The sequence below is a fragment of the Oncorhynchus kisutch genome, linkage group LG20 (genome assembly GCF_002021735.2).
Source record: "Oncorhynchus kisutch isolate 150728-3 linkage group LG20, Okis_V2, whole genome shotgun sequence".
Lineage (NCBI taxonomy): Eukaryota > Metazoa > Chordata > Actinopteri > Salmoniformes > Salmonidae > Oncorhynchus > Oncorhynchus kisutch.
This window is the reverse complement of record NC_034193.2, coordinates 2,334,674-2,357,962: the sequence shown is the minus strand read 5'-3', so window position 1 is coordinate 2,357,962 and position 23,289 is coordinate 2,334,674. Positions and strand designations below refer to the sequence as shown.

Genomic DNA, 23,289 nt, shown 5'->3' with positions numbered 1-23,289 from the left:
GGAGCCCTATAATTGTATACTTGTGAGGAGCCCTATAATTGTATACTTGTGAGGAGCCCTATAATTGTATACTTGTGAGGAGCCCTATAATTGTATACTTGTGAGGAGCCCTATAATTTTATACTTGTGAGGACCTCACATTACATTATAAACTGTATGAGGACTTTTCGGTTGGTCCTGTGTGTGTGTGTGTGTGTGAGCCTGCATTCATGCATGGTGTGTGATTGATTGACTGTGTGTGTGTGTGAGCCTGCATTCATGCATGGTGTGTGATTGATTGACTGTGTGTGTGTGTGAGCCTGCATTCATGCATGGTGTGTGATTGATTGACTGTGTGTGTGTGTGTGTGTATGTGTGAGAATAGTATATCCTGTGTGTGTGTGTGTGTGTGTGTGTGTGTGTATGTGTGAGAATAGTATATCCTGTGTGTGTGTGTGTGTGTATGTGTGAGAATAGTATATCCAGTGTGTGTGTGTGTGTGTGTGAGAGAATAGTATATTCAGTGTGTGTGTGTGTGTGTGTGTGAGAATAGTATATTCAGTGTGTGTGTGTGTGAGAATAGTATATTCAGTGTGTGTGTGTGTGTGTGAGAATAGTATATTCAGTGTGTGTGTGTGTGTGAGAATAGTATATTCAGTGTGTGTGTGTGTGTGAGAATAGTATATTCAGTGTGTGTGTGTGTGTGAGAATAGTATATTCAGTGTGTGTGTGTGTGAGAATAGTATATTCAGTGTGTGTGTGTGTGTGTGAGAATAGTATATCCTGTGTGTGTGTGTGTGTGTGAGAATAGTATATCCTGTGTGTGTGTGTGTGTGTGTGAGAATAGTATATCCTGTGTGTGTGTGGTGTGTGTGAGAATAGTATATCCAGTGTGTGTGTGTGTGTGTGAGAATAGTATATCCTGTGTGTGTGTGTGTGTGAGAATAGTATATCCTGTGTGTGTGTGTGTGTGTGTGTGTGGTGTGTGTGAGAATAGTATATCCAGTGTGTGTGTGTGTGTGTGTGTGTGCTGCATTCCTGCATGGTGTGTGTTCTGTGTAATGTCCTACCAATGGAAGGTTCCTGTATGAGCGGTGAGGATGTGGCACTAAGACTCTGCACCAGGCTGCCCAGCTCTTTGAGGGCACAGACCATCACGTGTTGACTGGCAGAAACATCAGCTGCTCCTGCCTTGTTCTCTCCACTGGTGTCATTCACTACTGCTTCTGGAGCGGGAGAGGAGAGAGAAGGAGGAAGGGGGAGAGGGAGAGAGAAGGAGGAAGGAGGAGAGGGAGAGAGAAGGAGGAAGGAGGAGAGGGAGAGGGAAGGAGGGAGGAGAGGGAGAGGGGAGGAGGAGGGAGGAGAGGGAGAGGGAAGGAGGGAGGGAGGAGAGGGAGAGGGAAGGAGGGAGGAGAGGGAGAGGGAAGGAGGAGGGAGGAGGGAGGAGAGAAGAGGGAAGGAGGAGAGAGGAGGGAAGGAGAGAAGAGGGAAGGAGGAGAGAAGGAGAGAAGAGGGACGGAGGAGAGAAGGAGAAGAGAAGAGAAGAGGGAAGGAGGAGGGAAGGAGAGAAGAGGGACAGAGGAGAGAAGGAGAAGAGAAGAGGGAAGGAGGAGGGAAGGAGAGAAGAGGGACAGAGGAGAGAAGGAGAAGAGAAGAGGGAAGGAGGAGGGAAGGAGAGAAGAGGGAGAGAAGAGGGACAGAGGAGAGAAGGAGAAGAGAAGAGGGAAGGAGGAGGGAAGGAGAGAAGAGGGACAGAGGAGAGAAGGAGAAGAGAAGAGGGAAGGAGGAGGGAAGGAGAGAAGAGGGAGAGAAGAGGGGACAGAGGAGAGAAGGAGAAGAGAAGAGGGAAGGAGGAGGGAAGGAGAGAAGAGGGACAGAGGAGAGAAGGAGAAGAGAAGAGGGAAGGAGAGAAGAGGGAGAGAAGAGGGAAGGAGGAGAGAAGAGGGAAGGAGGAGGGAGGAGAGAAGAGGGAAGGAGGAGAGAAGAGGGAAGGAGGAGAGAAGAGGGAAGGAGGAGGGAAGGAGAGAAGAGGGAAGGAGGAGGGAAGGAGAGAAGAGGGAAGGAGGAGGGAGGAGAGAAGAGGGAAGGAGGAGAGGAGAAAGAAGAGGGAAGGAGGAGAGGAGAAGAGAAGAGGGAAGGAGGAGAGAGAAGAGAAGAGGGAAGGAGGAGAGGAGAAGAGGGAAGGAGGAGAGGAGAGGGAAGGAGGAGGGAGGAGAGGGAAGGAGGAGGGAGGGAGAGGGAAGGAGGAGGGAGGAGAGGAGAGGAAAGGAGGAGGGAGAGAGGAGAGGAGAGGGAAGGAGGAGAGGAGAGGGAAGGAGGAGGGAGGAGAGGGAAGGAGGAGGGAGAAGAGAGGAAGGAGGAGGGAGAAGAGAGGGAAGGAGGAGGAGAAGAGAGGGGAAGGAGGAGGGAGAAGAGAGGGAAGGAGGAGGGAGGAGAGAAGAAGAGAGGGAGACAGGAGAGGGAAGGAGGAAGAGGGGCCAAGTAGTTTTGAGCACATTGTCAAGATGACTCATTGTATTATCGTTTAATAAACTTCAAGGAACCTCTGGCTAACAGGCAACCTCTAGCTAACAGGTAAACAGGCAACCTCTGGCTTAACAGGCAACCTCTGGCTAACAGGCAACCTCTGGCTAACAGGCAACCTCTGGCTAACAGGCAACCTCTGGCTAACAGGCAACCTCTGGCTAACAGGCAACCTCTGGCTAACAGGCAACCTCTGGCTAACAGGCAACCTCTGGCTAACAGGTAACCTCTGGCTAACAGGTAACCTCTGGCTAACAGGCAACCTCTGGCTAACAGGCAACCTCTGGCCTAACAGGCAACCTCTGGCTAACAGGCAACCTCTGGCTAACAGGCAACCTCTGGCTAACAGGTAACCTCTGGCTAACAGGGCAACCTCTGGCTAACAGGCAACCTCTGGCATAACAGGCAACCTCTGGTAACAGGCAACCTCTGGCTAACAGGCAACCTCTGGCTAACAGGCCAACCTCTGGCTAACAGGCAACCTCTGGCTAACAGGCAACCTCTGGCTAACAGGCAACCTCTGGCTAACAGGCAACCTCTGGCTAACAGGTAACAGGCAACCTCTGGCCTAAACAGGGTAACAGGCAACCTCTGGGCTAACAGGTAACAGGCAACCTCTGGCTAACAGGTAACAGGCAACCCTCTGGCTAACAGGTAACAGGCAACCTCTGGCTAACAGGTAACAGGCAACTCTGCTAACAGTAACAGGTAACTCTGGCTAACAGGTAACCTCTGGCTAACAGGTAACCCCTCTGTACTAACAGGTAACCTCTGGCTAACAGGTAACCTCTGGCTAACAGGTAACAGGCAACCTCTGGGCGTAACAGGTAACAGGACAACCTCTGGCTAACAGGTAACAGGCAACCTCTGGGCTAACAGGTAACAGGCAACCTCTGGCTAACAGGTAACAGGCAACCTCTGGCTAACAGGTAACAGGCAACCTCTGGCTAACAGTTAACAGGCAAACCTCTGGCTAACAGGTAACAGGCAACCTCTGGCTAACAGGTAACAGGCAACCTCTGGCTTAACAGGTAACAGGCAACTCTGGCTAACAGGTAAAGGCAACCTCTGGCTAACAGGTAACAGGCAACCTCTGGCTAACAGGTAACAGGCAACCTCTGGCTAACAGGTAACAGGCAACCTCTGGCTAACAGGTAACAGGCAACCTCTGGCTAACAGGTAACAGGCAACCTCTGGCTAACAGGTAACAGGCAACCTCTGGCTAACAGGTAACAGGCAACCTCTGGCTAACAGGTAACAGGCAACCTCTGGCTAACAGGTAACAGGCAACCTCTGGCTAACAGGTAACAGGCAACCTCTGGCTAACAGGTAACAGGCAACCTCTGGCTAACAGGTAACAGGCACCTCTGGCTAACAGGTAACAGGCAACCTCTGGCTAACAGGTAACAGGCAACCTCTGGCTAACAGGTAACAGGCAACCTCTGGCTAACAGGTAACAGGCAACCTCTGGCTAACAGGTAACAGGCAACCTCTGGCTAACAGGTAACAGGCAACCTCTGGCTAACAGGTAACAGGCAACCTCTGGCTAACAGGTAACAGGCAACCTCTGGCTAACAGGTAACAGGCAACCTCTGGCTAACAGGTAACAGGCAACCTCTGGCTAACAGGTAACAGGCAACCTCTGGCTAACAGGTAACAGGCAACCTCTGGCTAACAGGTAACAGGCAACCTCTGGCTAACAGGTAACAGGCAACCTCTGGCTAACAGGTAACAGGCAACCTCTGGCTAACAGGTAACCGGCAACCTCTGGCTAACAGGCAACCTCTAGCTAAACAGGCAACCTCTAGCTAACAGGCAACCTCTAGCTAACAGGCAACCTCTAGCTAACAGGCAACCTCTAGCTAACAGGCAACCTCTAGCTAACAGGTAACCTCTAGCTAACAGGTAACCTCTAGCTAACAGGTAACCTCTAGCTAACAGGTAACCTCTAGCTAACAGGTAACCTCTAGCTAACAGGTAACCTCTAGCTAACAGGTAACCTCTAGCTAACAGGTAACCTCTAGCTAACAGGTAACCTCTAGCTAACAGGTAACCTCTAGCTAACAGGTAACCTCTAGCTAACAGGTAACCTCTAGCTAACAGGTAACCTCTAGCTAACAGGTAACCTCTAGCTAACAGGTAACCTCTAGCTAACAGGTAACCTCTAGCTAACAGGTAACCTCTAGCTAACAGGTAACCTCTAGCTAACTAGCTAACAGGTAACCTCTAGCTAAACAGGTAACAGGCCTCTGGCTAACAGGCAGCCTCTGGCTAACAGGCAGCCTCTGGCTAACAGGCAACCTCTAGCTAACAGGTAACCTCTAGCTAACAGGTAACCTCTAGCTAACAGGTAACCTCTAGCTAACAGGTAACCTCTAGCTAACAGGTAACCTCTAGCTAACAGGTAACCTCTAGCTAACAGGTAACCTCTAGCTAACAGGTAACCTCTAGCTAACAGGTAACCTCTAGCTAACAGGTAACAGGGACATTGTAATATATTTTTATTTTTATCATGCATTAACAGTACTACATATCAGCATTAAGACAGACAACACAAAGGTCTGAGGATTCATTGTCACCAGGACATTTAATGAACCCACATCAAATATGGCTGGGAGTTTGCATCAAATAGGACATCTGCCATGGTTTCTCTGCTGGCGAAAGATCGGCAAGACATCTGGATTTATGAAATGTTTTGGCTTTAATAGATACATTTTCCCCTCTTACTTTAGTCTCATTCGAGATGGTTCCTATGATGAATTAAAACCCTCAGAGCTCAGTAGGAAGAAATTATGTTTTCTATGATATACAGTACAAGTCCAAAGTTTGGACAACCTACTCATTCAAGGGTTGTCTTTATTTTTTACTATTTTCTACATTGTAGAATAATAGTGAAGACATCACAACTATGATGAAATAACACATATGGAATCATGTAGTAACCAAAAAAAAGTGTTAGTCAAATCAACATATTTTTTTATATTTTAGTAGCAACCCTTTGCCTTGATGACAGCTTTGTTCTCTTGGCATTCTCTCAACCAGCTTCACCTGGAATGCTTTTCCAACAGCCTTGAAAGGAGTTCCCACATATGCTGAGCACTGAGCACCAAAAATCTCAAATTTCGACTCATCAGACCCAAAGGACAAATTTCCACCAGTCTAATGTCCATTGCTCATGTTTCTTGGCCCAACCGAGTCTCTTCTTCTTATTGGTGTCCTTTAGTAATGGTTTCTTTGCAGCAATTAGACCATGAAGGCCTGATTTATTGAGTCTTCTCTGAACAGTTGATGTTGAGATGTGTCTGTTACTTTATTTGGGCTGGTAACTCTAATACATGTATCCTCTGCAGCAGAGGTAACTCTGGGTCTTCCTTTCCTGTGGCGGTCCTCATGAGAGCCAGTTTCATCATAGCGCTTGATGGTTTTATCGACCGCACTTGAAGATACTTAAAAAGTTATTCAAATTTTCCACATTGACTGACCTTCATGTCTTAAAGTAATGATGGACTGTAATTTATCTTTGCTTATTTAAGCTGTTCTTGCCATAATATGGACTTGGTCTTTTACCAAATAGGGCTATCTCCTGTATACCACCCCTACCTTGTCACAACACAACCGATTGGCTCAAACACAGGCAAAGGGTGGCTACTTTGAATAATCTCAAAAATAAAATATATTTTGATTTGTTTAACACTTTTTTGGTTACTACATGATTCCATATGTGTTATTTCATAGTTTACACAATGTAAAAAAAAAAGTTAAAAAATGAAGAAAAACCCTGGAATGAGTAGGTGTGTCCAAACTGTTGACAGGTACTGGAGTAGAAAGATGGCCAGTTGACACGGACAGTTGACACGGACAGTTGACACGGACAGTTGACACGGACAGTTGACACAGAAGGTTTCAGAGGGAATCACAGAGTAAGAATCTGGAGAAGTTATTTTGTAAAAAGAACAAAAAAAGTGATTGTGATGATAGGATGGAGTAATTCCAACACCAAATGATGTCACACACAAAAAGACCAATTAGTTCATGTTTGTTTTGTTTTTTATAAAAGCTCCCCAGGGGGGATAAAAGGTTTGCTTTTGCTGAGTGTGTGAGTTAATTGGTTAATTGCTTTTCATCTCTATAACAAGATAATGTGATATACTTTTTACAGGTTAGCAGGGTATAGTTTAATACACTATAGGGAGTGTGCAATGGTAACTGAGAGTTGCACAATTTCAGCAACTTCAACAAAATCCCTGGTTTTCCAGAAATCCTGGTTGGAATATTACAGGGGAAGGAAGAAAGAAATACGGAATCCTCCAACCAAGATTTTCTGGAAACCCAGGGAATTCTGGGAAAGTTGCCCTATCTACTGTACATATATTAAAGCCAGACTCAGCCCCAAATAAAATGTCCCCCCCCCTCCGGTTTAAAACATATTGAACTGTATAGATCCGGGACGGGCAACGCCAGTCCTCGAGGGCCTGATTGGTAAAACATCTTTTCTCCATCCCAGGCAAACACAGCTTATTAATCACATTGCATTTTTAACTGAAGATCCTGATTAGGTGATTATTAGAGTCAGGTATGTTAGCTGGGGCAAAACTGTGACACCAAATCAGGACCTCAAGGACTAGAGTTGCCCTGGTCTACAGTGTCTGGGATGATGGAGTTGCCCTGGTCTACGGTGTCTGGGATGATGGAGTTGCCCTGGTCTACGGTGTCTGGGATGATGGAGTTGCCCTGGTCTACGGTGTCTGGGATGATGGAGTTGCCCTGGTCTACGGTGTATAGGATGATGGAGTTGATGCATAAGCAGCCTTTTAAAGCACTTCATGACTACAGATGTGACAGGGTGGTAGTCATGTCAGGCCCCGGAGGACTGGAGTTGTTGACATGACGTCTGTCCTGGGTTCGTTTTGACGTCTGTCCTGGGTTTGTTTTGTCGCCCCGAACAGTTTGATATTTCATAATCACTTAATAACATGAGACTTACAGAGTCTGTCTTTAATGGGTTATAATCTCTATAGTAGTAGCAGTAAAAATGTTAGTCTCATTCTGGAAAAACCTACGATGCATCCAAAATGCCACCCTATTCCCTATTATAGTGTACCACCCACAGGGCTCCACATAGAAAGTAAGGGACCATTTGAGATGCATAAGGCTCTAGAATGGCTGGAGATGTAAGAAAATGTCAATACCAGCAGAACTGTGCCTCCGAGCAGAGGTAAGAGCTGAGATGAGAAAAAGAAGAACAAATGAGAGAGAGAGAGAGAGAGAACAGGTGAGAGAGAGAGAGAGAACAGGTGAGAGAGAGAACAGGAGAGAGAGCGAGATCAGTAGAGTCAGAGGATGAGCAGAGCAAGCGAAAAGCCCACACAACAAAAGCACACCCACTCCAAAATGAGAGATGGAAAAACACAAAGGCTTGTGTGTTGGAGAACCCCAACTTCCACTTAGTCAATGGGAGACTGGACCTAAGTTGAAGTTGGGATTTGACCCTTTACAAAAGTACAAATTGTGAGAAAACAAGAAAGAAAAACCCGAAAGTAAAACCATAAGAAATTAGGATCAAATTAAACAAATTAAATGTATATGTTAAATAATGATAATAAGGTGGACGTGTACTTACTCTGTAAAGCTCTGAACCGTGAAATGTCCCCCCCATCTATCTCCTTACCCACAGCCCTCATCTGTTTACTGATCGCCTGGCAGATGTCTTTCCCCGACGCGACCTGGGCCTTCTCCCCTAGCAGCCCCCCCAGAGTGGAGCGCAGCATGAACGACACACAGCGACGGGAGTACACCTGTTAACACACACACACACCCTTAGTGTTAACACACACACCCTTAGTGTTAACACACACACACACCCTTAGTGTTAGCACACACACACACCCTTAGTGTTAGCACACACACACACCCTTAGTGTTAACACACACACACACACACACACCCTTAGGGTTAACACACACACACCCTTAGGGTTAACACACACACACCCTTAGGGTTAACACACACACCCTTAGGGTTAACACACACACCCTTAGGGTTAACACACACACCCTTAGGGTTAACACACACACACACACACACACACACACAATGAGAGTACATCCTTAGCTTAGCTCATCACTAAGCTAAGGACTCTGGGACTAAACACCTCCCTCTGCAACTGGATCCTGGACTTCCTGACGGGCCGCCCCCAGGTGATGAGGGTAGGCAGCAACACATCTGCCACACTGATCCTCAACACTGGAGCCCCTCAGGGGTGCGTGCTTAGTCCCCTCCTGTACTCCCTGTTCACTCATGACTACATGGCCAGGCACGACTCCAACACAATCATTCAGTTTGCTGATGACACAACAGTGATCACCTGATCACCGACGACAACGAGACAGCCTATAGGGAGGAGGTCAGAGACCTGGCAGGGTGGTGCCAGAATAACAACCTATCCCTCAACGTAACCAAGACTAAGGAGATGTTTGTGGACTACAGGAAAAGGAGGACCGAGCACACCCCCATTCTCATCGACGGGGCTGTAGTGGAGCAGGTGGAGTGGAGCTTCAAGTTCCTTGGTGTCCACAGCAACAACAAACTAGAATGGTCCAAACACACCAAGACAGTCGTGAGGAGGGCACGACAAAACCTATTCCCCCTCAGGAAGCGACAAAGATTTGGCATGGGTCCTCAGATCCTCAAAAGGTTCTACAGCTGCACCATCGAGAGCCACTGGTTGCATCACTGCCTGGTCAGGCAACTGCTCGGCAACTGACCGCAAGGCACTACAGAGGGTAGTGCGTACGGCCCAGTATATCACTGGGGCAAAGCTGCCTGCCATCCAGGACTTTTACACCAGGCGGTGTCAGAAGGCCATAAAAATGGTCAAAGACTCCAGCCACCCCAGTCATAGACTGTTCTCTCTACTACCACATGGCAAGCGGTACCAGAGTGCCAAGTCTAGGACAAAAAGGCTTCTCAACAGTTTTTACCCCAAAGCCCCAACACTCCTGAACAGGTAATCAAATGGCTATACAGACCATCTGCATTGTGTGCCTCCCCCAAACCCTCTTTTACACTGCTGCTACTCTCTGTTAATCATACATGCATAGTCACTTTAACTATACATTCACCTCAATCAGCACGACCAACCAGTGCCTGTATATAGCCCCTCTACTGTTATACACACACACACATCCTTAGTGTTAACACACACACCCTTAGCCCCTCTACTGTATATAGCCCCTCTACTGTATATAGCCCCTCTACTGTATATAGCCTTGCTACTTTTATAGCCCCTCTACCGTATATAGCCCCCCTACCGTATATAGCCCCCCTACCGTATATAGCCCCTCTACCGTATATAGCCCGGTTACTGTGTTTGGCCCCTCTACTGTATATAGCCCCCCTACTGTATATAGCCTGGTTACTGTATATAGCCCCTCTACCGTATATAGTCTGGTTACTGTATATAGCCCCTCTACTGTATATAGCCTGGTTACTGTATATAGCCCCTCTACTGTGTATAGCCCCTCTACTGTGTATAACCCCTCTACTGTATATAGCCTGGTTACTGTATATAGCCCCTCTACCGTATATAGCCCCTCTACCGTATATAGCCCCTCTACCGTATATAGCCCCTCTACCGTATAGCCCTCTACCGTATATAGCCCCTCTACCGTATATAGCCCCTCTACCGTATATAGCCCCCCTACTGTATATAGCCCCTCTACCGTATATAGCCCCTCTACCGTATATAGCCCCTCTACCGTATATAGCCCCCCTACCGTATATAGCCCCCCTACCGTATATAGCCCCCCTACCGTATATAGCCTCTCTACTGTGTATAGAGCCCCTCTACTGTATAGAGCCCCTCTACCGTATAGAGCCCCTCTACCGTATAGAGCCCCCCTACCGTATATAGCCCCCCTACCGTATATAGCCCCCCTACCGTATATAGCCTGGTTACTGTTTATAGCCCCTCTACTGTATATAGCCTGGTTACTGTATATAGCCCCTCTACTGTATATAGCCTGGTTACTGTATATAGCCCCTCTACTGTATATAGCCTCTACTGTATATAGCCTCTACTGTATATAGCCTCTACTGTATATAGCCTCTCTACTGTATATAGCCTCTCTACTGTATATAGCCCCTCTACTGTATATAGCCTCTACTGTATATAGCCTCTACTGTATATAGCCTCTCTACTGTATATAGCCTCTCTACTGTATATAGCCCCTCTACTGTATATAGCCTGGTTACTGTATATAGCCTGGTTACTGTATATAGCCTGGTTACTGTATATAGCCCCCCTACTGTATATAGCCTGGTTACTGTATATAGCCCCTCTACTGTATATAGCCTGGTTACTGTATATAGCCCCCCTACTGTTATACACACACACACACACACACACATCCTTAGTGTTAACACACACACACACACCCTTAGCCCCTCTACTGTATATAGCCCCTCTACTGTATATAGCCCCTCTACTGTATATAGCCTGGTTACTGTTTATAGCCCCTACTGTATATAGCCTGGTTACTGTATATAGCCTCTCTACTGTATATAGCCTGGTTACTGTTTATAGCCCCTACTGTATATAGCCCCTCTACTGTATATAGCCTGGTTACTGTATATAGCCTCTCTACTGTATATAGCCTGGTTACTGTTTATAGCCCCTACTGTATATAGCCCCTCTACTGTATATAGCCTGGTTACTGTTTATAGCCCCCCTACTGTATATAGCCCCCCTACTGTTATATAGCCCCCCTACTGTTATATAGCCCCCCTACTGTTATATAGCCCCCCCTACTGTTATATAGCCCCCCCTACTGTTATATAGCCTGGTTACTGTATATAGCCCCTCTACTGTATATAGCCTGGTTACTGTATATAGCCCCCCTACTGTTATACACACACACACACACACACACACACATCCTTAGTGTTAACACACACACACACACCCTTAGCCCCTCTACTGTATATAGCCCCTCTACTGTATATAGCCCCTCTACTGTATATAGCCTGGTTACTGTTTATAGCCCCTACTGTATATAGCCTGGTTACTGTATATAGCCTCTCTACTGTATATAGCCTGGTTACTGTTTATAGCCCCTACTGTATATAGCCCCTCTACTGTATATAGCCTGGTTACTGTATATAGCCTCTCTACTGTATATAGCCTGGTTACTGTTTATAGCCCCTACTGTATATAGCCCCTCTACTGTATATAGCCTGGTTACTGTTTATAGCCCCCCTACTGTATATAGCCCCCCCTACTGTTATATAGCCCCCCTACTGTTATATAGCCCCCTACTGTTATATAGCCCCCCCTACTGTTATATAGTCCCCCCTACTGTTATATAGCCCCCCCCTACTGTTATATAGCCCCCCTACTGTTATATAGCCCCCCTACTGTTATATAGCCCCCCTACTGTTATATAGCCCCCCTACTGTTATATAGCCCCCCTACTGTTAAATAGCCCCCCCTACTGTTAAATAGCCCCTCTACTGTATATAGCCCCCCTCCTGTATATAGCCCCCCTACTGTATATAGCCCCCCTACTGTATATAGCCCCCCTACTGTATATAGCCCCCCTACTGTATATAGCCTGGTTACTCTATATAGCCCCTCTACTGTATATAGCCTCTCTACTGTATATAGCCTCTCTACTGTATATAGCCTCTCTACTGTATATAGCCTCTCTACTGTATATAGCCCCTCTACTGTATATAGCCTGGTTACTGTATATAGCCTCTACTGTATATAGCCTGGTTACTGTATATAGCCCCCCTACTGTATATAGCCTGGTTACTGTATATAGCCCATCTACTGTATATAGCCTGGTTACTGTATATAGCCCCCCTACTGTTATACACACACACACACACACACATCCTTAGTGTTAACACACACACACACACCCTTAGCCCCTCTACTGTATATAGCCCCCCTACTGTATATAACCTCTCTACTGTATATAGCCCCTCTACTGTATATAGCCTTGCTACTTTTATAGCCCCCCTACCGTATATAGCCCCCCTACCGTATATAGCCCCCCTACCGTATATAGCCCCTCTACCGTATATAGCCCCCCTACCGTATATAGCCCCCCTACCGTATATAGCCCCCCTACTGTATATAGCCCCCCTACTGTATATAGCCCCCCTACTGTATATAGCCCCCCTACTGTATATAGCCCCCCTACTGTATATAGCCCCCCTACTGTATATAGCCCCCCTACCGTATATAGCCCCCCTACCGTATATAGCCCCTCTACCGTATATAGCCCCTCTACCGTATATAGCCCCTCTACCGTATATAGCCCCTCTACCGTATATAGCCCCTCTACCGTATATAGCCCCCCTACTGTATATAGCCCCCCTACCGTATATAGCCCCTCTACCGTATATAGCCCCTCTACCGTATATAGCCCCCCTACCGTATATAGACCCCCTACCATATATAGCCCCCCTACCATATATAGCCCCCCTACCATATATAGCCTGGTTACTGTATATAGCCCCTCTACTGTATATAGCCTCTACTGTATATAGCCTCTACTGTATATAGCCTGGTTACTGTATATAGCCTGGTTACTGTATATAGCCTGGTTACTGTATATAGCCTGGTTACTGTATATAGCCCCCCTACTGTATATAGCCCCCCTACTGTATATAGCCCCCCTACTGTATATAGCCTGGTTACTGTATATAGCCCCCCTACTGTTATACACACACACACACATCCTTAGTGTTAACACACACACACACCCTTAGCCCCTCTACTGTATATAGCCCCCCTACTGTATATAACCTCTCTACTGTATATAGCCCCTCTAATGTATATAGCCCCTCTACTGTATATAGCCTGGTTACTGTTTATAGCCCCTACTGTATATAGCCTCTCTACTGTATATAGCCTGGTTACTGTTTATAGCCCCTACTGTATATAGCCCCTCTACTGTATATAGCCTGGTTACTGTATATAGCCTCTCTACTGTATATAGCCTGGTTACTGTATATAGCCTGGTTACTGTATATAGCCTCTACTGTATAGAGCCCCCCTACTGTATAGAGCCCCCCTACTGTATAGAGCCCCCCTACTGTATAGAGCCCCCCTACTGTATAGAGCCCCTCTACTGTATAGAGCCCCTCTACTGTATAGAGCCCCTCTACTGTATATAGCCCCTCTACCGTATATAGCCCCTCTACCGTATATAGCCCCTCTACCGTATATAGCCCCTCTACCGTATATAGCCCCTCTACCGTATATAGCCCCTCTACCGTATATAGCCTCTCTACCGTATATAGCCTGGTTACTGTATATAGCCTGGTTACTGTATATAGCCTCTACTGTATATAGCCTCTACTGTATATAGCCTCTACTGTATATAGCCTGGTTACTGTATATAGCCTCTACTGTATATAGCCTCTCTACTGTATATAGCCTGGTTACTGTATATAGCCTCTCTACTGTATATAGCCTCTCTACTGTATATAGCCTGGTTACTGTATATAGCCTCCCTACTGTATATAGCCCCTCCACTGTATGTAGCCCCTCCACTGTATGTAGCCCCTCCACTGTATGTAGCCCCTCCACTGTATGTAGCCCCTCCACTGTATGTAGCCCCTCCACTGTATGTAGCCCCTCCACTGTATGTAGCCCCTCCACTGTATAGAGCCCCTCTACTGTATAGAGCCCCTCTACTGTATAGAGCCCCTCTACTGTATAGAGCCCCTCTACTGTATAGAGCCCCTCTACTGTATAGAGCCCCTCTACTGTATAGAGCCCCTCTACTGTATAGAGCCCCTCTACTGTATAGAGCCCCTCTACTGTATAGAGCCCCTCTACTGTATAGAGCCCCTCTACTGTATATAGCCCCTCTACTGTATATAGCCCCTCTACTGTATATAGCCCCCCTACTGTATATAGCCCCCCTACTGTATATAGCCTCGTTACTGTATATAGCCCCCCTACTGTTATACACACACACACACATCCTTAGTGTTAACACACACACACACACACACACCCTTAGCCCCTCTACTGTATATAGCCCCCCTACTGTATATAACCTCTCTACTGTATATAGCCCCTCTAATGTATATAGCCCCTCTACTGTATATAGCCTGGTTACTGTTTATAGCCCCTACTGTATATAGCCTCTCTACTGTATATAGCCTGGTTACTGTTTATAGCCCCTACTGTATATAGCCCCTCTACTGTATATAGCCTGGTTACTGTATATAGCCTCTCTACTGTATATAGCCTGGTTACTGTATATAGCCTCTACTGTATAGAGCCCCCCTACTGTATAGAGCCCCTCTACTGTATAGAGCCCCTCTACTGTATAGAGCCCCTCTACTGTATAGAGCCCCTCTACTGTATAGAGCCCCTCTACTGTATAGAGCCCCTCTACTGTATAGAGCCCCTCTACCGTATATAGCCCCTCTACCGTATATAGCCCCTCTACCGTATATAGCCCCTCTACCGTATATAGCCCCTCTACCGTATATAGCCCCTCTACCGTATATAGCCCCTCTACCGTATATAGCCTCTCTACCGTATATAGCCTGGTTACTGTATATAGCCTCTACTGTATATAGCCTCTACTGTATATAGCCTCTCTACTGTATATAGCCTGGTTACTGTATATAGCCTCTACTGTATATAGCCTGGTTACTGTATATAGCCTCTCTACTGTATATAGCCTCTCTACTGTATATAGCCTCCCTACTGTATATAGCCTCCCTACTGTATATAGCCTCCCTACTGTATATAGCCTCCCTACTGTATGTAGCCCCTCCACTGTATGTAGCCCCTCCACTGTATGTAGCCCCTCCACTGTATGTAGCCCCTCCACTGTATGTAGCCCCTCCACTGTATAGAGCCCCTCCACTGTATAGAGCCCCTCCACTGTATAGAGCCCCTCCACTGTATAGAGCCCCTCCACTGTATAGAGCCCCTCCACTGTATAGAGCCCCTCCACTGTATAGAGCCCCTCCACTGTATAGAGCCCCTCTACTGTATAGAGCCCCTCTACTGTATAGAGCCCCTCTACTGTATAGAGCCCCTCTACTGTATAGAGCCCCTCTACTGTATATAGCCCCTCTACTGTATATAGCCCCTCTCCTGTAATTATTCACTGTTATTTACTTCCTTACGTATCTGAGTTGACAATGCCATGGAAACCCATGTAACTTGTATTTCTGAGAAAAGTTATTTTTATGTGTACTATGTCATCACACAGTCTTTTATCTGCAAAAAGTATGTTTGATGAAAACACACCTACAGTAGGAAATGTAGTGTTTTATGCAGATTTTAAAATGGATGTGTATATATATATATATATATATGTATGTATGCTAACACAATGCTAACTTCCCTAGCATGGACAGCATAATGCTATGTGATTTTCATTGAAAACTCCCATAGCAATAGTTATGCTAACACAATGCTAACTTCCCTAGCATGGACAGCATAATGCTATGTGATTTTCATTGAAAACTCCCATAGCAATAGTTATGCTAACACAATGCTAACTTCCCTAGCATGGACAGCATAATGCTACTCACCGCCTCCACGTGTGTCTGGGTGGCCCGCGGGTGGCTGACCAGGTCCAGGACATGAGACAGGAACGTGGCAAAGTTCCGCTCCAGCCACTGGCCGCCCAGCGTGGTCACGAATACAACATATGCCTTTTGGAGGAGAGAAGGAACATTACACGATTACATCATCACCTTGTTATGAATGGTTATAACACCATAATCTTGTTATAACACCATCATTAGCTTGTTATGACTGGTTATAACACCATCATTAGCTTGTTATGAATAGTTATAACACCATCATCACCTTGTTATGACTGGTTATAACACCATCATCACCTTGTTATGACTGGTTATAACACCATCATCACCTTATTATGACTGGTTATAACACCATCATCACCTTATGACTGGTTATAACACCATCATCACCTTATGACTGGTTATAACACCATCATCACCTTATGAATGGTTATAACACCATCATCACCTTGTTATGACTGGTTATAACACCATCATTACCTTGTTATGAATGGTTATAACACCATCATTACCTTGTTATGAATGGTTATAACACCATCATTACCTTGTTATGAATGGTTATAACACCATCATTACCTTGTTATGAATGGTTATAACACCATCATTACCTTGTTATGACTGGTTATAACACCATCATCACCTTGTTATGAATGGTTATAACACCATCATCACCTTGTTATGAATGGTTATAACACCATCATCACCTTGTTATGACTGGTTATAACACCATCATCACCTTGTTATGACTGGTTATAACACCATCATCACCTTGTTATGACTGGTTATAACACCATCATCACCTTGTTATGACTGGTTATAACACCATCATCACCTTGTTATGACTGGTTATAACACCATCATCACCTTGTTATGACTGGTTATAACACCATCATCACCTTGTTATGACTGGTTATAACACCATCATCACCTTGTTATGACTGGTTATAACACCATCATCACCTTGTTATGACTGGTTATAACACCATCATCACCTTGTTATGACTGGTTATAACACCATCATCACCTTGTTATGACTGGTTATAACACCATCATTAGCTTATGAATGGTTATAACACCATCATTAGCTTGTTATGAATGGTTATAACACCATCATTAGCTTGTTATGACTGGTTATAACGCCATCATTAGCTTGTTATGACTAGTTATAACACCATCACCTTGTTATAACACCATCATCCGAAAACAAAGGAAAACAAAAGTGAGCCGCACACACAGCTCAGATGCAACAATGTAATTACCAACGTTTCGACAGCCAAGCTGTCTTCATCAGGGTATAATCACAAACACTGCGGGATGACTCGTTTATATAGTGTCAAAAGACACAGGTGTCTGTAATCATGGCCAAGAGTGGCCTCAGCGTGTTTGAGGGGATCAGATTGAGCTGTCTGACTGTGCAGAATCACTCCTCCTCATCACATAATGATCAGTTACTGGGGATGAATGTGATTTGTAGATCTGTGATTCTCCAGTCGGACAGCGATGTCGTCACATCTCAAACAAGCACATTATTATTCAACAACCTACCCAAACGGGAGGGCCTTCTACGTACCTGTGTGACTCCCACCCGCACCTCCCTGCTGACAGAGCCCCCTCCCTTCAGCATCTCCCCCCCGCTCTTCAGGAAGCCAGACCCCCCTCTTAGGAAGCCTGTAGCCATCAGCTCCAACACCTCGTCTAGCGTGGCACGTTTCACGTTCTGACGCATCACTAGAGGAGACGGTAACATAGCATAGGGACAGAGGTCAGGGGGGGGTAGCAGTGATATTGGTTAAGCACAGGGTTTGGAGAGCTCTGAGATATGCTCGTCAGTCAGCACAGGGTTTGGAGGGCTCTGAGATATGATCGTCAGTCAGCACAGGGTTTGGGGGGCTCTGAGATATGATCGTCAGCACGCGGTTTGGAGGGCTCTGAGATATGATCGTCAGTACAGGGTTTGGAGGACTGAGATATGATCGTCAGTACAGGGTTTGGAGGGCTCTGAGATATGATCGTCAGTCAGCACAGGGTTTGGAGGGCTCTGAGATATGATCGTCAGTCAGCACAGGGTTTGGAGGGCTCTGAGATATGATCGTCAGTCAGCACAGGGTTTGGAGGGCTCTGAGATATGATCGTCAGTCAGCACAGGGTTTGGAGGGCTCTGAGATACAGGGTTGAGGGCTCTGAGATATGATCGTCAGTACAGGGTTTGGAGGACTGAGATATGATCGTCAGTACAGGGTTTGGAGGGCTCTGAGATATGATCGTCAGTCAGCACAGGGTTTGGAGGGCTCTGAGATACAGGGTTTGGAGGACTGAGATATGATCGTCAGCACAGGGTTTGGAGGACTGAGATATGATCGTCAGCACAGGGTTTGGAGGACTGAGATATGATCGTCAGCACAGGGTTTGGGGGGCTCTGAGATATGATCGTCAGTCAGCACAGGGTTTGGGGGGCTCTGAGATATGATCGTCAGCACGCGGTTTGGAGGACTGAGATATGATCGTCAGTACAGGGTTTGGAGGACTGAGATATGATCGTCAGTACAGGGTTTGGAGGACTGAGATATGATCGTCAGCACGCGGTTTGGAGGACTGAGATATGATCGTCAGCACAGGGTTTGGAGGGCTCTGAGATACAGGGTTTGGAGGACTGAGATATGATCGTCAGCACAGGGTTTGGAGGACTCTGAGATACAGGGTTTGGAGGACTGAGATATGATCGTCAGCACAGGGTTTGGAGGACTCTGAGATATGATAGTCAGTCAGCACAGGGTTTGGAGGACTGAGATATGATCGTCAGCACAGGGTTTGGAGGACTGAGATATGATCGTCAGCACAGGGTTTGGAGGACTGAGATATGATCGTCAGCACAGGGTTTGGAGGACTGAGATATGATCGTCAGCACAGGGTTTGGAGGACTGAGATATGATCGTCAGCACAGGGTTTGGAGGGCTCTGAGATACAGGGTTTGGAGGACTGAGATATGATCGTCAGCACAGGGTTTGGAGGGCTCTGAGATACAGGGTTTGGAGGACTGAGATATGATCGTCAGCACAGGGTTTGGAGGGCTCTGAGATACAGGGTTTGGAGGACTGAGATATGATCGTCAGCACAGGGTTTGGAGGGCTCTGAGATACAGGGTTTGGAGGACTGAGATATGATCGTCAGCACAGGGTTTGGAGGGCTCTGAGATACAGGGTTTGGAGGACTGAGATATGATCGTCAGCACAGGGTTTGGAGGACTGAGATATGATCGTCAGCACAGGGTTTGGAGGACTGAGATATGATCGTCAGCACAGGGTTTGGAGGACAGATATGATCGTCAGCACAGGGTTTGGAGGGCTGTTTGTGAATGTTAATATAGTCTATAGCCTAGAATTAAATACACGAGGAACATGGAAAGCACCACTTCTGCAGCTTCAAAATGATGAAGACATATATTTGAATAACGACTAAGACATAAGGTAATCATGTAACTCTTGACATCCAGTTCCTATACTTGTGTAGTAATTATTACAATAATTATTACAATAACATTGCTACATAGGTAATTCTATTTTTATTACACACAAGAACAGTTTAATGTTAAGTGTTACTAAGGATGCTAACCGTCACGAAATACGGCTATTAAGTGTTGAATGGAAACGAAATATCCAAAAACTGCTTTCGTGAATAAACTAGAGCCAAGGCTGGAGGAAAACCATGTTAGTCTGTAGTCAGAGTAAACTATCCATTTCAAGATGTAATAGCAGAGTTCCCCAACTGGCGGCCCGTTATTAAAAAATATAAAAATTATAATTAAAAATTAAATATTTCGTATTATTCATTGTTACATATACAGTGCATTCAGAAAGTATTCAGACCCCTTGACGTTTTCCACATTTTGTTATGTTACAGCCTGAATCTAAAATGGAATAAAAATGTTTTTTCTCATTAATCTACACACAATACCCCATAATGACATCACAATACCCCATAATGACATCACAATACCCCATAATGACAAAGCCAAAACCAGTTGGTTTGAAATGTTTAAAAAAAAATAAAAAATGAAATATCACGTTTTTTAGGTATTCAGACCATTAACATTACTTTGTTTGAAGCACATTTGGCAGTAATTACAGCCTTGAGTCTTCTTGGGAAATGCTTGGCACACCTGTATTTGGGGAGTTTCTCCTATTCTTCTCTGATCCTCTCAAGCCCTGTCAGGTTGGATGGGAAGGGTTGCTGCACAGCTATTTTCAGGTCTCTCTGGAGATGTTTGATTGGGTTCAAGTCCAGGCTCTGGCTAGGCCACTCAAAGACATTCAGAGATTTGTCCCAAAGCCACTCCTGCGTTGTCTTGGCTGTGTGCTTAGGGTCATTGTCCTGTTGGAAGGTGAACCTTCGCCCCAGTCTGAGGTCCTGAGGGCTCTGGAGCAGGTTTTCATCAAGGATCTCTCCGTACTTTGCTCCGTTCATCTTTCCCTTGATCCTGACTAGTCTCCCAGTCCATGTCACTGAAAAACAACCCCACAGCATGATGCTGTCACCACCATGCATCACCGTAGGGATGGTGCCAGGTTTCCTCCAGACGTGACGCTTGGCATTCAGGCCAAAGAGTTCAATCTTGGTTTCGTCAGACCAGAGAATCTTGTTTCTCATTGTCTGAGAGTCCTTTAGGTACCTTTTGGCTAACTCCAAGCAGGCTGTCATACAGCCTTTTACTGAGGAGTGGCTTCTGTCTGGCCACTCTACCATAAAGGCCTGATTGGTGGAGTGCTGCAGAGATGGTTGTCCTTCTGGAAGCTTCTCCCATCTCAACAGAGGAACTCTGGAGCTCTGTCAGGTCAGGTTCTTGGTCACCTCCCTGCTGACCAAGGCCCTTCTCCCGATTGCTCAGTTTGGCCGGGCGGCCAGCTCTAGGAAGAGTCTTGGTGGTTCCAAACTTCTTCCATTTAAGAATGATGGAGGCCACTGTGTTCTTGGAGACCTTCAATGCTGCAGACATTTTTTTTGGTACCGTTCTCCAGATCTGTGCCCCGACACAATCCTGTCTCAGAGCTCTATGGACAATTCCTTCGACCTCATGGCTTGGTTTTTGCTCTGACATGCACTGTCAACTGTGGGACCTTTATATAGACAGGTGTGTGCCTTTCCAAATCATGTCCAATCAATTGAATTTACTACAGGTGGACTCCCATCAAGTTGTAGAAACATCTCAAGGATGAACATTGGAAATAGGATGCACCGGAGGTCAATGGCGAGTCTCATAGCAAAGTGTCTGATCACTTATAGTGTATTTACATATGTGTTAATACATTTGTAGAAATGTCTAAAAACCTATTTTTGCATTGTCATTATGTGTGTGTAGATTGATGTAGAAAAACTATTATTTAATTAATTTTAGAGTAAGGCTGTACCGTAACAAAATCTCACCCCCCCCCCCCCCCCCCACTGGGACCTCAACCCCCCCCCCACTGGGATCTCAACCCCCCCCCACTGGGATCTCAACCCCCCCCCCACTGGGACCTCAAACACCCCCCCCCCCCCCCACTGGGACCTCAACCCCCCCCCCCCTCCACTGGGACCTCAACCCCCCCCCCCCCCCACTGGGATCTCAACCCCCCCCACTGGGATCTCAACCCCCCCCCCCAGTGGGACCTCAACCCCCCCCCCAGTGGGACCTCAAACACCCCCCCCCCCCCCCACTGGGACCTCAACCCCCCCCCCACTGGGACCTCAACCCCCCCCCCCACTGGGATCTCAACCCCCCCCCACTGGGATCTCAACCCCCCCCCCCCCACTGGGACCTCAAACACCCCCCCCCCCCCCCCCCACTGGGACCTCAACCCCCCCCCCCCCCTCCACTGGGACCTCAACCCCCCCTCCACTGGGATCTCAACCCCCCCCTCCACTGGGATCTCAACCCCCCCCTCCACTGGGATCTCAACCCCCCCCTCCACTGGGATCTCAACCCCCCCCTCCACTGGGATCTCAACCCATCAGAGAGCCCCTCGATATTACCAACGAGACCCATCAGAGAGACCCTCGATATTATCAACGAGACCCATCAGAGAACCCCTCGATATTATCAACGAGACCCATCAGAGAACCCCTCGATATTATCAATGAGACCCATCAGAGCCCCTCGATATTACCAACGAGACCCATCAGAGCCCCTCGATATTATCAACGAGACCCATCAGAGAGCCCCTCGATATTATCAATCTCAACCCCCCCTCCACTGGGATCTCAACCCCCCCACTGAGACCCATCAGAGAGCCCCTCGATATTACCAACGAGACCCATCAGAGAGCCCCTCGATATTACCAACGAGACCCATCAGAGAGCCCCTCGATATTACCAACGAGACCCATCAGAGAGCCCCTCGATATTACCAACGTGACCCATCAGATAGCCCCTCGATATTACCAACGAGACCCATCAGAGAGCCCCTCGATATTACCAACGAGACCCATCAGAGAGCCCCTCGATATTACCAACGAGACCCATCAGAGAGCCCCTCGATATTACCAACGAAACCCATCAGAGAGCCCCTCGATATTACCAACGAGACCCATCAGAGAGCCCCTCGATATTACCAACGAGACCCATCAGAGAGCCCCTCGATATTACCAACGAGACCCATCAGAGAGCCCCTCGATATTACCAACGAAACCCATCAGAGAGCCCCTCGATATTACCAACGAGACCCATCAGAGAGCCCCTCGATATTATCAACGAGACCCATCAGAGAGCCCCTCGATATTATCAACGAGACCCATCAGAGAGCCCCTCGATATTACCAACGAGACCCATCAGAGAGCCCCTCGATATTACCAACGAGACCCATCAGAGAGCCCCTTGATGAATCCCACAGCAGATGAATACACTAACTGTTATTGGCTCTGGATAAGAGCGTCAGCTAAGTGACTAACATGTCAAACCTCACAAAGGAAACCCCATTAGAGCATGCTCCTAACCTGCAGCTTGTTTGGGCATCAGGGCCGTGGCCATGACGGTTCCTAGTAGTTTGGATACGGCTACCCTCACTCCATAGTTCGATCCTTCCAGGGCCTTGAAGCACAGAGTAGCTACGTTCTCCAGCTCAGTGGTCCACATGAATACAGCCTCATTCTGCAGCTCTAGCAGACACTATAGACAGAGAGGACAGGGTGAGAGAAAGAAAGAGCGAGACAGAAAGAGAGAGAC

The 23,289-nt window shown here is 46.8% G+C and overlaps 1 protein-coding gene across 1 annotated transcript in view; it reads right to left on the bottom strand.

Moving 5' to 3' along the window:
- heatr5b (HEAT repeat containing 5B) overlaps positions 1 to 23,289 on the bottom strand; it is a 106,886-nt gene that overhangs the window by 77,689 nt on the left and 5,908 nt on the right. Inside the window, 5 exon segments of the mRNA XM_031798997.1 lie at positions 1,050 to 1,205; positions 8,171 to 8,297; positions 16,081 to 16,203; positions 17,666 to 17,823; positions 23,061 to 23,232. Of these exon segments, the coding sequence (XP_031654857.1) occupies positions 1,050 to 1,205; positions 8,171 to 8,297; positions 16,081 to 16,203; positions 17,666 to 17,823; positions 23,061 to 23,232 (736 nt within the window).